This window comes from Fusarium verticillioides, chromosome 4 (genome assembly GCF_000149555.1).
Source record: "Fusarium verticillioides 7600 chromosome 4, whole genome shotgun sequence".
Taxonomy (NCBI): domain Eukaryota; kingdom Fungi; phylum Ascomycota; class Sordariomycetes; order Hypocreales; family Nectriaceae; genus Fusarium; species Fusarium verticillioides.
In genome coordinates this window covers 924,285-938,567 of record NC_031678.1, presented here as the reverse complement: position 1 = coordinate 938,567, position 14,283 = coordinate 924,285, and the positions used below count along the sequence as shown (strand labels likewise).

Genomic DNA, 14,283 nt, shown 5'->3' with positions numbered 1-14,283 from the left:
ATGTGTAAACTGCGAGAGGGCGGAATCTTACCCCATAGTAGCAATAATACGTTCTTTAGCATGGTTACTTCTTTATCTGTATCAAGCCGCTCTTCTCATTATATATGATATACAGGCCATTGTCAGCCGTCTAACTCCATGAAAGCTCGGTCTAAAGATATCGATCCATAGATCTTTAAAGAAATGCAGCGATCCTCATCCAAAAAAAAAAACACACACATCACCTTCGTTCCGTAAGTCTCCTTTAGACTCTGGCACCTTTAATTGATTCTTTCCCATCAAGTGTCTCCAGTATCCTTCAAGGCGATAGTTGCGCTATCTTATCCTGGTGGTAACGCATCCTGCGCCTTGTGCGCCATCTATATGCAGGTATTCTTATAGACAAACTCCAAAAGACTTCATCAATAGTCATCGCGTCGGTTTAAACGGCCCTCTTCTTGTTGATCAAGAGGAGCATACCGACCTTGCGCGCTGCTGCCACTATCGGACCTGTTTCGTCCGACCACTCTTGATAGCCAACCACCAATACTTCGTTCATCACCGCCGGTCTGTATCTGAGACTTGCTGTCATCATCGATCACAGGGGGGTCGAGGGAGAGTCCAGGAATGGCAGATGAGGGTCCAATGAGCCCTCGAGAGGACCCTACAGGAGATCCGGCCCTCATCAAAGAACCAGTTTCGGTGCCGTGTAACGAAGGAGTGCCAGCAACGGTACTGGCGTCTCCGAACAGCGAGTCCATATCTTCCAGGCGCACACCACAGGTCTCCGGGTAGATAAAGTATACTTATAACATGTCAGTAATGTGGTGTCAGCTCAGGTATGACAAAAAGAACTTACCAATAATCACACTGGCCACACAAAAGAATGCATGAACCAGATACATGCGCCACTTAATCCATTCCTGGAGAATAGGCGTCATTTCACCCACAAGCCAGTTGGCCGCCCAGTTGGTTGCTGTAGACAGACTGGCACCCTTTGATCGAATGCTGAGAGGGAGAATCTCGGGAGGATAAAGCCAAGGGATAGGTCCCCATGAGTAACCAAAAGCGGCATTGTAGATCATGACGAACAGAACAACCAGTCGAGGAGTCCACTTAATGTCGAGGAAGAGGAAGTAAGAGATGAGCGATAGTGAAATGGCCATAGCTGTGGCACCAGAAAGAAGGATCTTGCGTCGGCCCCAACGATCCACCAAGTACCATGGTGGAATTGTTGACATAAGATATGTGAGACTGTTGAAACCAGTCATGAGGACAGCGTCATGACCAACCCAACCAGCAGACTCAAAGACGTACGGTGCGTAGTAGGAGATGACGTTGATGCCATTGAGCTGGGCGAGCGCTTGGGCGGACATTGCAATAAAAACTCGGGTTTTGTATCGACGAAACATGTCCTTATATGTTCGCTCGCCTTCTTGGCGTTGAAGAAGGACGTTCATCTTGATCTCGCGATACTCATCTCGAGCCTTGGGATCATGGATGTCGCCACCTCCGTACAAATTAGCAATGACCACCATCCCTTCTTCGTCATGATCGTTGTCCAAAAGCCACCTACGAAATTAGCAAGCCATTTCGACACACACCAAATAGGACTGACTTACCGAGGTGATTCAACAATGACCAGACTGCCGAGTCCAAGCAGAGCCCCCATGAAGCATTGCAGTCCAAGAGGAATGCGCCAAGAATAGTCACTCTCAATAAAGCCGCAGCCATAATCAACCCAGACAGATGTCGAGTAACCGACGATGTTTCCTGTGAACTCGATACATGCCAGTTTTCCTCGGTTGTGAGGGGGCGAGATTTCAGATTGATAAACAGGCACAATGGTCGAGAGCATGCCAACTCCGAAACCGGCAACGAAACGTCCGGCCATCATCATGGGCATGGAAGTAGCCAGAGTCTGGAGAGCACCTCCGACGAAGAAGATGCAAGACCCGTAGAAGATGGTGCGTCTTCGACCGATGATGTCGCCAATGCGACCGACCATCAGGGAAGTGATGAATGCGCCAATCTCTAAGATAGCAACCATAGTACCAACGTATGCCTTGGAAGGATGATCAAAATAATCCATGAAGTATGGTCCACTGGTAATCAATTAGTCAAAACCAAGACGGATTCAGAAGGCATTGGAACTTACGTGATTATACCTGACATGACACCTTGATCATATCCAAAAAGGAAAACACCGAGTGATACGAAGATACTGGTGAAGTAGCTGGTAAAGGTCAGTCTATAAAATTGCATGCGACAAGAGTGCATAATCTTACATCAGGGCCTTGCCTGTCAGGCCATGGATTGAACCTGTACGTCCAGCCATGATGGCGCCGAGTACACGTTCAGCGCGAGAGGGACCTGGGGGGTTGAAGTTGGGAACCTCAATAGCCTCCTTGTTGATCAGGGCAGATCGCGACTGAGAATGGCGGTGGTGATGTGAGTCCTGGATGCGAACCCTCTTCTGGTTGCCGTGCTTGGGATGTCGGCGATGAACGTTGGCCAGAAGTTCGTCCTCGACGTCTGAAGAGAGCTGTAGACGCACAGGGTCGTGCTCGTCGGCCAGCTGCTCGCCAATATCGCCGGTGTCTGTCCACGACGATTCAGAGCCAGAATAAGACGAGCGACGATGAGACTTGGCAACGTCGGGGCGGTGTTGGCCGTTATCGTCGCTATCGTCGTCGTAGGCACGATCGTGGTCGTTGCGGGACGCGAGCAATGACGTCGCTTGTGAATCCGGGTCTTGGTGTTGTTGATTATCAGGACGAAGGGTCCGGAGAGGAATGTTTGAAGGAAGACGTGAAGACTTTGAGGGAGGAATTTTGGGAAGATGGGGCTGTTAAGCAGCAGCGCCCGTCTGCAGAGAGATTGAAGGTAAAAGGTACGGAAAGAGAAGGGGAAAGGCCGAGAGACAACGAGGTCATCGGCACCTTGAACGGTCCAGCGATAGACGGAGGGGAATGGGAAAGATGGGGTCGGGTGACCGGGGTGTGGACGGTACGGAATCAGGGTCTATCGGCGTCTATGGTAGGATTCAATCGGTAAAATAAAAAAAAGTTGACTGGTAAACACAGCAAAAGATAGTGATACCTGACTGGGGCGCAGGTTCAATTGGGCGTGTGAGGTGGGTTCCTAGTCAGTTGAGATACGCTATATCAGGCCTTGTTCCTCTGGACTTGTTGGGACCCCTGGTTGGTGGTAGCTCAAACTGCGTCACTCGGCAGCGTAGATTTTGGGATCAGGTACTTCGGAGTGACCTTGGACAAACTGCGTGTGCATGAAGTTGCGAGGCGGTACAGGCGGAATGCGCGGTAATAATCGACAAGGAAAATACTGTCATGGGCCTTTTGGCTGAATTGATGAACGATTTTCAGAAACAGAATGAACTAGACGAGACAAGACCAAACTGCCTAGAATGGAGTCGTAGCTGGGGAAAAGCTGGAGTGAACACGCGGAGGTAAGCTGTAGCTGTTGGCTGGGGTCGGTGCAGTGGACGATAGGCAGATGACCACGATTGAGACAGGATAGGACCTCAAGCGGACAGTTGCTGCACCAAGTGACAAATCTCAGTAATAGTCAGGCGAGACAGCAGCAGGGGCAGCGATCATGAAAATGTGCAAGAGATACGTCTGGGAGGGAAATGACCGACTTGAGGGTGAGGAAAACGGGACGAAAAGAGGTAGCTCGATGAGATGGATGAAGGTTGGTAACGAAGGGGGAATAAAGACGAAGGAAATGCTGTTCAAGATGAAGGAAAGGCAGTAAGTAACTTGAGGGATAAGACAAAGTCGACGACTAAAACTCGATCGAGAGCAAGCAAGGGGACGGCTGCTGGAAAATAGTATGAACGGGAGTTTGCCTTTCAGGGGAGGCTTTCAGGAGGTCGAGGTCGCGTTTGCCTCGCCTGGGCTGTCAGATTGAGATCCAATAGTATGTAGCTTCTCTGTTTACTGCATTGCATCCAATTCTTGCACTGTACTTAACTGAGCTGTCTGCGTCTGATCTCCATACTCGCTAGGTAGGTACTCTATCTCAAGCACTGTAGCGATTCCACTTTACCCAATCTCTAATCTTGCTTGAATGCATGACCATCAGTCAGTTCGCTCTGGTCAGTTTCAATTTTTACTATTTTCTCAGGGGTAATATTGGCTCATCTCTGCCAGCCTTAAACTCCGAATTTGAACGGTCTCACAGATACAGGACCTTCACATGCTTGCAGTTTATCTCGATGAGAATATGTCTTGGAGACTCCACGTTCCCAAGCGGGCACTTCTCCACGCATTTTACTATCGGCGCTCGGGGCAAGCTTGCCAGCTTGCCGGCCGTCGTACTGGTAGGTCATTTCGAACTATCGTGAAGTGTGGGGTGTGTGGACGTGTTATAGAGCCAAGCCAGTCATAGTGGGGGTTCACAGGCAGCTTCGTCGATAAAAACAACTACATCTCAATCAATGGAGAACAAAATAAGGATGCCACTCTGAAAAGATCTCTCCTCAGCTGAGACAAGTCAGATGAAGCTCTGATAGATCTGACTCGTAATCGCATTTAAGGCTGTGCAAGCATAGCCAGTCACATGCCTTGTTACCCATTCAGTTGGAACTCGAGTGTGACTGTGGAAGGGAAGCTGGAAACATGCAGGTTACATTAATTCCTTCCTGACAGGACATGCGCGGTTCATGCAATTTGATTTATCCTCATCTACAACTTGAGACGTGTTAATGAACAGGTAAGCCATGCTCCCTCCCTCGTTTTTTTTTTTTTTTTTGTCATGAGTCTGCGAGGCAGCTCACAACCTTTGTAACCCCAGATCAACCTAATCTTGACCAAGATCCAATATTAAAAGCGGCCGGTTCCAATCGTTGGTATTTCCCCACGAAGTCAATGTTCACGAGGATGTTCTCTCCACATGCTAAGTAACCCCCAGACTTCGTGGCATGAGAACTGATGTACTTATCAGGTACTTTGTCCTCCCACCCAAGAACACGCTATCGCAAAGAAGGAAGACTCAAATCTCAAGGTGTTCTTCGAGTTCCACTCACACAACTGGTAGTCCAGGGTAATTCCAGGTTCGCAGTGATTTGGTCTTCCGCCTATCGTCTTCTTGATATTGATGTTGGCGGGCCGGATTGACTCGTGGTGGATCCAAACTACGTCACTCTATCTCCATTATTGATTCTTGTGGGCTGGACAGGGTCCATAATCGAGTTTGTCAAATGCGAGATCATAGATCGCTTTTACATATTTCACAATAGTTGTTGACTTGATACAATGATAGCCTAATCATGGATTTCTGAAAGCAACATGGACCTTTGCTTTAAATGGCAATTCTTATCAGCAAGTTCATACACATTCAAGTTCAATGATGGACCTTGCTATCGTATACTAGGATGTAGCAAGGTTGAAAGATTAGAACATGTCGATCTAATGTTGACCGACCCTTTGAAAACAAGCTGTCAAACTGGCGGACTACCCCATACATTGTCCCCTGTTCCACCAGTCGCGTGATTTTATGTCAGGGTCGGGCCTCTCGTCAGATGAAACTGGTAGTAATCCTCTACATCGTGTTAGGCATATGCATTCGCTTTGGTCAAGCCATATGAAGGGTAGACATAGAGATTACATATGATCAGTTCTAACTCTGCCTTTCTCCAGATGCTTGGTTATATCTTCGCTGCTGAGATATATCTTCCTCTATTACAATGGGCATAATAGGAGAGATATTGTGTAGTTGTCGTGAGCAAATCACAGTCTTCAAATAGCAAGCATAACCTATGAATTACAATATTACACAGAAGTCCTCATAGGCAACCCTGAATCTTGAACCGCCTAAAAATAGGTGTGGTGACTCTCTATTTGTGAATTTCCTTCCCGATCTTTTGGTTATTGGCAAGTAGGGTCAACAACAGCAAGAATGTGATACGTAGGTAAAGCAGACCTATCGATCTGGAGAATAGGTTAAGAAATTTACATCCTTGTTTCCTGTAATCTATTTATCTTCGAGGTCCGAATGCCTAATAAAACCTTCTGTGTCATTTATGTTGGGTGTTCGTAGGCTCACTCAAGTATGAGTCTGGCAGGCTAACAGACTGAAACTTGGGAATGATAGGATCCTATGGTACTAAAAACATCTTCGGTATATACATGTGATCAAATCTCTTTTAAATTATCCTAGGCGACGTTTGTAGATGGATTGGGGTGGTCACATATGTTTGTGTCGCGAGCATTTGCTGCCTTCGTCTTGGTCGTGGTGTTTTCAAACCTCTGAAAATAAACTGATTCAATTAAAGTGGAGCCCCTACCTCTTATATATGGTAAAATTTGGTATTAAGTGATCTCGTGTTTCGACTCGTTTGCTCCTCGTTCATTGCATTCTTGTCTTCATTTATGTCATTGATAGGGGCAGTCTACAACTACGAAATATCGCTAGCCTCATAGTAGATATAATTAAGTCCTAACGCTAAATAGCCTGAAGTACCTTTTCGCACGCATATTCGTGTTTGTTGCCTTCGGTCTTTAGCTTTTTTTGTCGTTGTGCACTTTGGGTAGTGATGGTTTAGCAGGAATTGCAACTTGGTATTACTCAACGCCTTGTGTTAATTTGTACGTAACCACACGCTCTCAGTAGCTTCAGTATAATTGGGCCAAGTGTTGGTTTTATAAGGGGCTTAAGATCTGAGTGATTCTCGTAGGCTTCTCGTAGTGGTAGCTGATATAACCACATTCATGATCCTCTGGCATACCATTCCAGTATACCTTTCCGGCCACTCTTTTGACATTTTTTACCCTTGTGGCAGTTAGTTTAGGCTATTTTGTATGATGGTTTGCTTGCAAAAATAACTGGCTGAAATACTGTACGTGTGTTCTAGTTGTATTGTCATAATCATGTCCACTCGTCAGATGTGATCCGCGACTCAATGAAGAATCTTAATCCCATGAGTACAAACGCACACATAAAACATCCATCATGACAGACCGATATAGATGCCAGTAGTTATATTCTGCTTAACTTCGTAAGTTTTATGTTTTTTATTGACTATGAGATAAGCTGGACTTGGGTGGGATACCCTACACCTACCTAGCACCTTGCACTCTTGCGTTTGCACGCAGTATCACAGAATTTCACGATCACTGTTACATTCAAGCCGATGATGAGTAAAATTGTTGCGGTAATCCAAATCATAAAATGTCTACCAGGTGGCTATATACGACTGTTTTTTCGGACATCGGACGGACGCAGAAAGAATCCCATGAACGTATACTGACCCAGCTATGGATAGACAAAGCATTGAATGATAGAATTGTTGATAACGAAGTCGAGGACCGGCTAGGACAGGAAAGCTAGTTCCCGAAAGATGAGAATATTCGCCCCTTGGTCGTCACTCCTACACGTATTAAACTCAGGAACATCGATCAAGCTTGTAGCAATGGCATTACTCCAAAGATCTGGTTAAGATGTATCATATACAGCCACAAGATAACGAGCATGGATGATGCTGCGCCACATGCATGAAAGACCTTAGTCCTCGAGGGTTCATCACATTGGTCTGTTCTGGGTTAGTACATATGTAGCACATACATACAGAGTGTATCTACGGGTTGTAAGAAGGCAAGGGGCTTGGAGCCTAATAAGTGGCAGAAATATTTACACGAGCTTAGGGTACTTACTATAGGATAAATCACTTCGAGCTTAGCATGCTTGTTGACTCTAGCTATTATGTATGTATTGTTTCCTACCTCATTAGAAAGGTGTCGCAGTCTTCCTGGACCCCTAGGTCGGTCGGTGTACGCAACGCGGTGTTGAAAACAGGCCTGAAACAAGACGTCGAAAACCTGAAGCACCAATTGCAGTGTTAAGTTAGAGGTCTCCAAGAGTTGATGAAGCAAGTTTGTCGTGATTCTGAAACAAAGCAGGGTCTGCTGGCATAGACGATCAAGGAAAAATAAGTTTAGCTGCTGACCAACTTAGCGCTCAGCTGCACGCTGATGTAGAAAGCTACGGATTCGGGGTCTGGATTCAATCCAAATGGTGGAAACGTTACTCAAGCAGGAAATTGGAGTGAATATCGATGAAGCTGGAAGCAAGAATAGAATGTGGGCCACATGTGCGACGTGGCTGATGTTGTCGATCACCAAAAGGCTGTGGCAAAGACGGATGAGATTGGATTGACGAAAGCAGACTGGTATTCGCACAAGTTCCTTGGCCGGCTGTGGCGGGCATTCAAAAATGTCTTGGCAATTTGAGCTTCCAAGTTTGGAGGGTGCTGACTACCTAGCAGCTCAAGGGAGACATGGGTCGTTGGGTCAAGGGCAAGTGCTGTATCCGTACCTTAGGTACTATAAGATAATTGAACACATATTGAGCAGGGCATGAGTTTCATAGGGCCAAAACCAACGTCTAGACTCCATAGACTGGTAGAGCGAGGGATGGGGCCATTTAGCAGAGGACAGAGTAAACTTTAAAGGCAAAGAATTGTCTCGCTTCGCAACAAGAATCATGCAGGTGATTCATCGCTAGAGAGGATCATTGATAATTATTGAGATTTGAGCATTGAGCATAAAGCGCCACCCAAAAGCCAATGCCAAGACTGTAATTTACTTTAGGCCACAATTGGACGAGTGAAACGAAACGGCCGCACTACGACCCGCCTTCGATATCCCTACACAGCATTTAGCGTTATGTTTAAGGGCATCAGTACTCAAGTTACAGAGTGGAGACCAATGATGATGTGAACGATGAGATGCAGGAGCCCGCGACACAAGACAGCCGATACATGCCAGACTATGACCGATTTCTTCAAGATCAAATTGACGGGTGGTTGGTTTGTATCGTAAATGAGTTCATATGCACTGACATCCATCCACATCGTGACTTGCATGGCGCCTCTCACATCTCTATGAGGTACCCAGGTGGGTTGCAAAAAAAAAACCGGGATTTCTGTATTACTGGTCAGAAATAAGCAATCAGCTAGCTGGAAAAAAAGCTTGGGTAGGTGACCAGGTATTTATGTCGCCTGCTCTCTTAGTGTATAAGGAATCCCGATTCTTTTTGCTACCCACCTGGTGCCCTCCAAACATGCTGTCGATTGGTGGGATGTGACACTGAAAGATCAAAGCTCTATGCCAGTCTGGGTAATACTCACCGGTACGAGAATGTATAACACAAACAAACAAAGTAAACATAGTTCTCGTTATCTGAGTCTCCTTTACAACCCTGTCTGCTAGATCTTTGCGTTCAACAACAGCTCGACCTGTGACTCGTCTAGGCTCAGATACTTGACTTCAATATAATGCCATTCCACCCTTCAGTCCCTCCCTCTTGAACAGACCATGCGTTTTGTGAACAAGTTTGATCAAACCCAACTTATCAATTCAGAGCACAAGAAGAGGTTGCCTCATGCCTGCAACAGCAATCTCATTGACCCCAGCTTCATCAAGCGTGGCCCATCGCAATTTGATGATCCGAGCCAATCACTAACTGCAAATATGTTAGCGTTTACTCGAAAGCCTGGTACAACAGCCACTCAGCGGCCCTTTACATAGTAGGTACCTGCGTTTTAGTTAGTGACCGGGGAATAGCGAGCCCGCATCTTGATGCCCGCGAGCGTGAAGTTGGCGTGGGGCCACCTTAACAACACAACAAGCAGAAGCCGACACAGAAGCAGAAACAGAGAGTCATTAGCAGAAGTATCCGTACCTTTGCGCATAAGGTAAGGTAGGGAACACGGGCTAAGGCTACCGAACTTGACCAACGGAACGAATTGGAACTTGCCATCCTAGGGAACCCTGCTGAGTCTCTCTCCCTGCTCGCCTGCCCTGGTCTGGCGTAGACGGGGCTTCCAATGTGATGCGACCCTGGGACTGGGTGTCCTCCATCGCTGAGACTACCCAAAAACCTGCTAGAGGCCCGCTGGGTCGTTATGTTATATTGGCTCTTGCCGCCTCTCTTTCGCGTGCGTGTATGCCAACCATCTCTTCCTGTATCAATCAGCCCGTAACGTCACGATCTGACCTGCTTTGGATGTCGCATCTTGCTGCAGAATTAATCTCACCAAAACCAATTCATTATTAATTGTTACCCGCAGCATTGCCAGCTTTGTCGCAAATTTCTACATTCTCGATTGAGGAGCTGGACACACCGCGAAATTACAGCTTGTCGTTCCACCAGCCACCCGCAGCCCCGTCCTAGCAACGACACCGTCAAGTCAACCACCGCCCGAACACTCGCTTGACCAGGGGCCGAGAAAATCCTCCTTCCTTGTTTCTACTCTACATACGGAGTATTCATCTTTGATATATCTGTACGAAAATCCGACGAAACCTATACGATCAAAAGTCCTCCCGAATTTCCTTTGTCTGTAATTCTGTTGCTCGGCCGACTCCAACCTCGAACTCGACCTACTCTGCTCTCCCCAATTGTGGTTGCTTGTGGATGTACCCCCTTTGATCAAGGAGCTTTGCATCCGCAATCACAATGGGGTCTACCGAATTTGGAAATTTTCATGTACGTCCTTGACTTTCTGTCGTTTAACAGAGTTCACGTTCTAACTTATGTGCAACAGGACTTTTGCAGAGATTCGACTCTCCCAGTCTGTAATGTATGTCCGACCTTCCTACCTACTACCTACTACCTACGCCATACATCGTCATGTGGAGTCGGGAACAATGGGGACATTACTGATCGTCGATAGCTTTTATCTCAGAACCACGATCAGAATGGCAATTGGGGAGGCTGCGAGCTCACGGGTATCTCCCTGAGCGGAGGGCGGCATCTGGGAAATTTAGGATCAATCCTCCTCGCCGGAGCTGCCATTGTTACCGCCGTCTTTCTCCTGTTGCGATCCGAAAAGAAGCGAGCTGCCGTTGGTCGAAGGGAGATGCAAATGTTTCTCGTCGGCTACATCATCATCAGCATATGCGAGATCTTCTCAGTAGGAGAGTTCCCACTGAATAGCACAGTGAGAATTGTAAGACCGCGACTCTTTTCTGCTGATTCTTTTGCTTCACAGTGTGCTAACAAGATCAGGCTTTCTCTGCTATACATATTGGCATGATCATTGCCACGTGTTGGATTCTAATGCTTAATGCCGTTGTTGGGTACCAGATCATCGACGATGGAACGCCACTCTCAATCGCTCTAATCGCCATCTCGGCTCTTCTGTTGCTTATCGGAACTGGCTACATCGCCCTCGACACTGGCTTCTCGTGGACCGGCTACTGGGACGCTAGCTATGATGCTCCCAGGAACCGAAACATCGCCCTTTACGTCCTTTACCAACTGGTCCCTCTAATCCTCCTCGTCGCCTTCCTTGTTCTTGAGGCTATCCTTGTAATTCGAATTCTGGGCGAGACGCGTCCTATGATTTATCTTGCCGCCGCAGCTCTTCTTTTCGCCATCGGTCAGGTCTTCAACTACGCGATCAGCAAGTATATCTGTGACGGCACGAGTGGAAAGATTGATGGCGCCCTTTTCCAGACGCTATTCACCCTGTTATCCGTTATCATGGTTTGGGTTTTCTGGTCCAGTATCACTGAGGACGACTGGCCCATGCCGGTAGCCAACACCTACCCCTGATGCGGCAGATGAGCATTTTGGCGGTATTTCTCTTGGGACGGCGTTCAGTGGCGTATCTTTTTTATTCGGTTTCGATATCCCTCATTACACTCGGCGGCCGAGCTCACGGTCGAACGACGTACATACGTTGACGAATACGATTTTTTCTGGAGCAAAACGAAGTTGATTTTCATTTGGGTTATACGGCCATTTATGCGACGCAACTCGATAGACCGTTGGTTGGGTATTTACATGAGGAAGAATTATCTGCGAATCATGTTAAGATGTGGAAGGAGGATCGCGTTGCAGTTCTGCCAATAGGCCTGGATCTAAGAACAGTTGTTGGGCTGTATGATTCTACAAGCTGTTGTAGAATAACCTCTTGTACATCAGCTTGGATAGTATTTATTAGTTTTCGACTGCGAAGTTATACCCTGACGAGCGACTAATGCATAAGAAATCGAAGTTAATTTAAAAACTGAAAGAACAATTTTTAAAAACCAGATGAACTGTTACGCTAACCCTATCCTAATGTCAGCTATGTGAATAACATGCCATGTGTTGGCTGTTATGCCGTAGCAGCGGTCGCCGCCAAACTACACCAAAAAACCAAGCTTCTGCCTGTGATTGCGCGATTGGTTAGTTGCAACTCTAAAACTTCAAGAGTGGATCTTCGTAGGCAAGGCTGCAAACCTCTTTCAGCCTTGCGAACCTGAATCCGTCACCAACATCAACATCTTCGTTAATCTCCTCCTTAAGTAACATTACCCCTAAAGTAAGCTATCGGCTTGCTTCCGACTCTATAACTCGTTCCTATTACCAAAATCGGCCTCGACCTCTTCGTTTCTTGACCAAAGTACGATCTAAACAACCACGATCATGGCCGACTCTGACGGGGAGTATGTCGCCGACATGTCGGACGATGATCTCATGGATCACCGCGTCACTGACGACGATCCTCAAGCGGCGAAAGGAAAATCTGCCAAATCGAGAAAAGGCGACTCAGCTAGAGCATGGGAAGTCTCGAAACGAACATGGGAGACGAATCTACCAGAGGAAGAAGATGGAATACTTAGTCTCACAGCGCTTGAGGCTGAGAAGCGAAAGCGATTACTACGCGATACGACGCCCCTACAAAGAGGAATCATTCGACATATGGTGCTTGTGCTGGATATGTCTTTCGCTATGACCGAGAAGGATCTGCTACCTACAAGGTATCGCCTCACACTGAGCTACGCGGCTGCATTTGTGCGAGAGTTCTTTGAACAAAATCCTATTTCGCAACTAGGAATCATTGGTATGCGAGACGGAGTTGCTGTGAGGATTAGCGATATTGGAGGAAACCCGGCAGAACACTTGGAAAAGCTAAAAGGGCTGGAAAACGAAGATCCCCAGGGCAACCCAAGCTTGCAGAACGCTCTGGAGATGTGTCGAGGAGCTCTGTTGTGAGTTTCTAACTGGGCCACGATAGAGGAATAGTCGAACTGACTTGCTATAGCCATGCGCCTTCTCACGGCACACGAGAAGTACTTATCATCTATGGCGCATTACTATCGAGCGACCCCGGCGATATCCATGAAACCATTGGCAACCTGATAACGGATCGAATACGTGTCTCCATTGTCGGTCTTTCCGCCCAGGTCGCTATTTGCGCTGATCTGTGCTCACGAACGAACGCCGGTGACGAGTCACAATACAACATCGCGATGGACGAGGTCCATTTCCGTGAACTTTTCCTTGCAGCCACGACTCCCCCTGTGACGCGCACGGCGGAACAGAGCACAGCCAGTCTTCTCATGATGGGCTTCCCGTCCCGAACACTTGTTCCTAACGGGACTACAAGTTACTGCGCGTGCCATAATCGGCCGTTCCGAGAGGGATATCTCTGCACCCGTTGTGGCGCTCGTGTGTGCCGCATCCCAGCTGAGTGCCCAGCTTGTGACCTCACCCTTATTCTATCGACGCACCTTGCCCGCTCATATCATCATCTCTTCCCGTTACGAAACTGGGTCGAGGTGCCCTGGACTAGAGCCAATCACTCTACAGCCTGCTTCTCATGCTTAGCGCCATTCCCTGAGCCACCAAAGGGCAAAGCACCCGACAAGTCTAGAGAAGACAGTGGCGCCCCAAAGACAGCCAAGGGCGTCAGTGAAAGTGGGCGATATGCATGTGAGGTGTGTGGACAACACTTTTGCATCGACTGTGACGTCTTTGCCCATGAGGTTGTCCACAACTGCCCAGGCTGCCAGAGCTTATTATCTAAGACAGATGCCGCGGCCTCATTGGGTGAGGCGAACGGCACAGCTGCATATACCAACGGTGATGTTGTAATGACATAGAGCTTGAAACTATATTTGAAAAACTATGTGTAGCTTAAGATCAAAGAGAGAGGAGGTTGTTATCCCAAGAGCGAACAAAAGAAGAGGCAACATTCATTCAGGTCATAAATACTGTGAGTAAGCATCACACATCACGACCTGGAAGCGGCGCATGAGGAACAAAAGTTTCTATCAAGTTTTATTGCATTTCAGTCTAGGTATTCCTGTGAGCAAATGGCTCCGTAGGCACTCGTGCGGTGTATCGCTGTCCAGTATTGATTGCAATAATGATATGCCATCGCAAACTCATCTCATGGTCTAACAAAAGTTTGGTCCTCCTTGAAACCTACCCATGGAAAAAGGGCTATGTATATGCATATGCGATGCAGTTTTGATTTCCCATCCTTAATACTCCCCATCTCAG

At 47.3% G+C, this 14,283-nt stretch overlaps 3 protein-coding genes across 4 annotated transcripts; 2 read left to right on the top strand and 1 right to left on the bottom strand.

Moving 5' to 3' along the window:
• Nucleotides 1–4: 4 nt before the first annotated feature.
• FVEG_15521 (hypothetical protein) lies at nt 5–3,980 on the bottom strand. Its single transcript, XM_018904654.1, has 5 exons — nt 2,268–3,980; nt 2,138–2,215; nt 1,602–2,084; nt 839–1,551; nt 5–784 (listed from the first exon to the last, which is right to left on the bottom strand). The coding sequence occupies exons 1-5, from the start codon at nt 2,315–2,317 to the stop codon at nt 402–404; spliced, it is 1,707 nt and encodes a 568-aa protein (XP_018749158.1). The 5' UTR covers nt 2,318–3,980; the 3' UTR covers nt 5–401.
• Nucleotides 3,981–9,869: 5,889 nt separating this feature from the next.
• On the top strand, nt 9,870–12,046 carry FVEG_04632 (hypothetical protein). Of its 2 annotated transcripts, XM_018892451.1 has the most exons (4): nt 9,870–10,491; nt 10,550–10,585; nt 10,679–10,954; nt 11,014–12,046. In XM_018892451.1, exons 1-4 carry the CDS (start codon nt 10,462–10,464, stop codon nt 11,560–11,562), a joined length of 891 nt encoding a protein of 296 aa, XP_018749156.1. In that variant the 5' UTR covers nt 9,870–10,461; the 3' UTR covers nt 11,563–12,046. The 2 variants fall into 2 exon arrangements, with proteins under 2 accessions (XP_018749156.1, XP_018749157.1); XM_018892452.1 differs by having other exon boundaries at nt 10,550–10,954.
• Nucleotides 12,047–12,246: 200 nt separating this feature from the next.
• Nucleotides 12,247–14,183, top strand: FVEG_04631 (transcription initiation factor TFIIH subunit 2). The gene is made up of 2 exons (XM_018892450.1): nt 12,247–12,986; nt 13,040–14,183. Exons 1-2 carry the CDS (start codon nt 12,421–12,423, stop codon nt 13,878–13,880), a joined length of 1,407 nt encoding a protein of 468 aa, XP_018749155.1. The 5' UTR covers nt 12,247–12,420; the 3' UTR covers nt 13,881–14,183.
• Nucleotides 14,184–14,283: the final 100 nt, after the last annotated feature.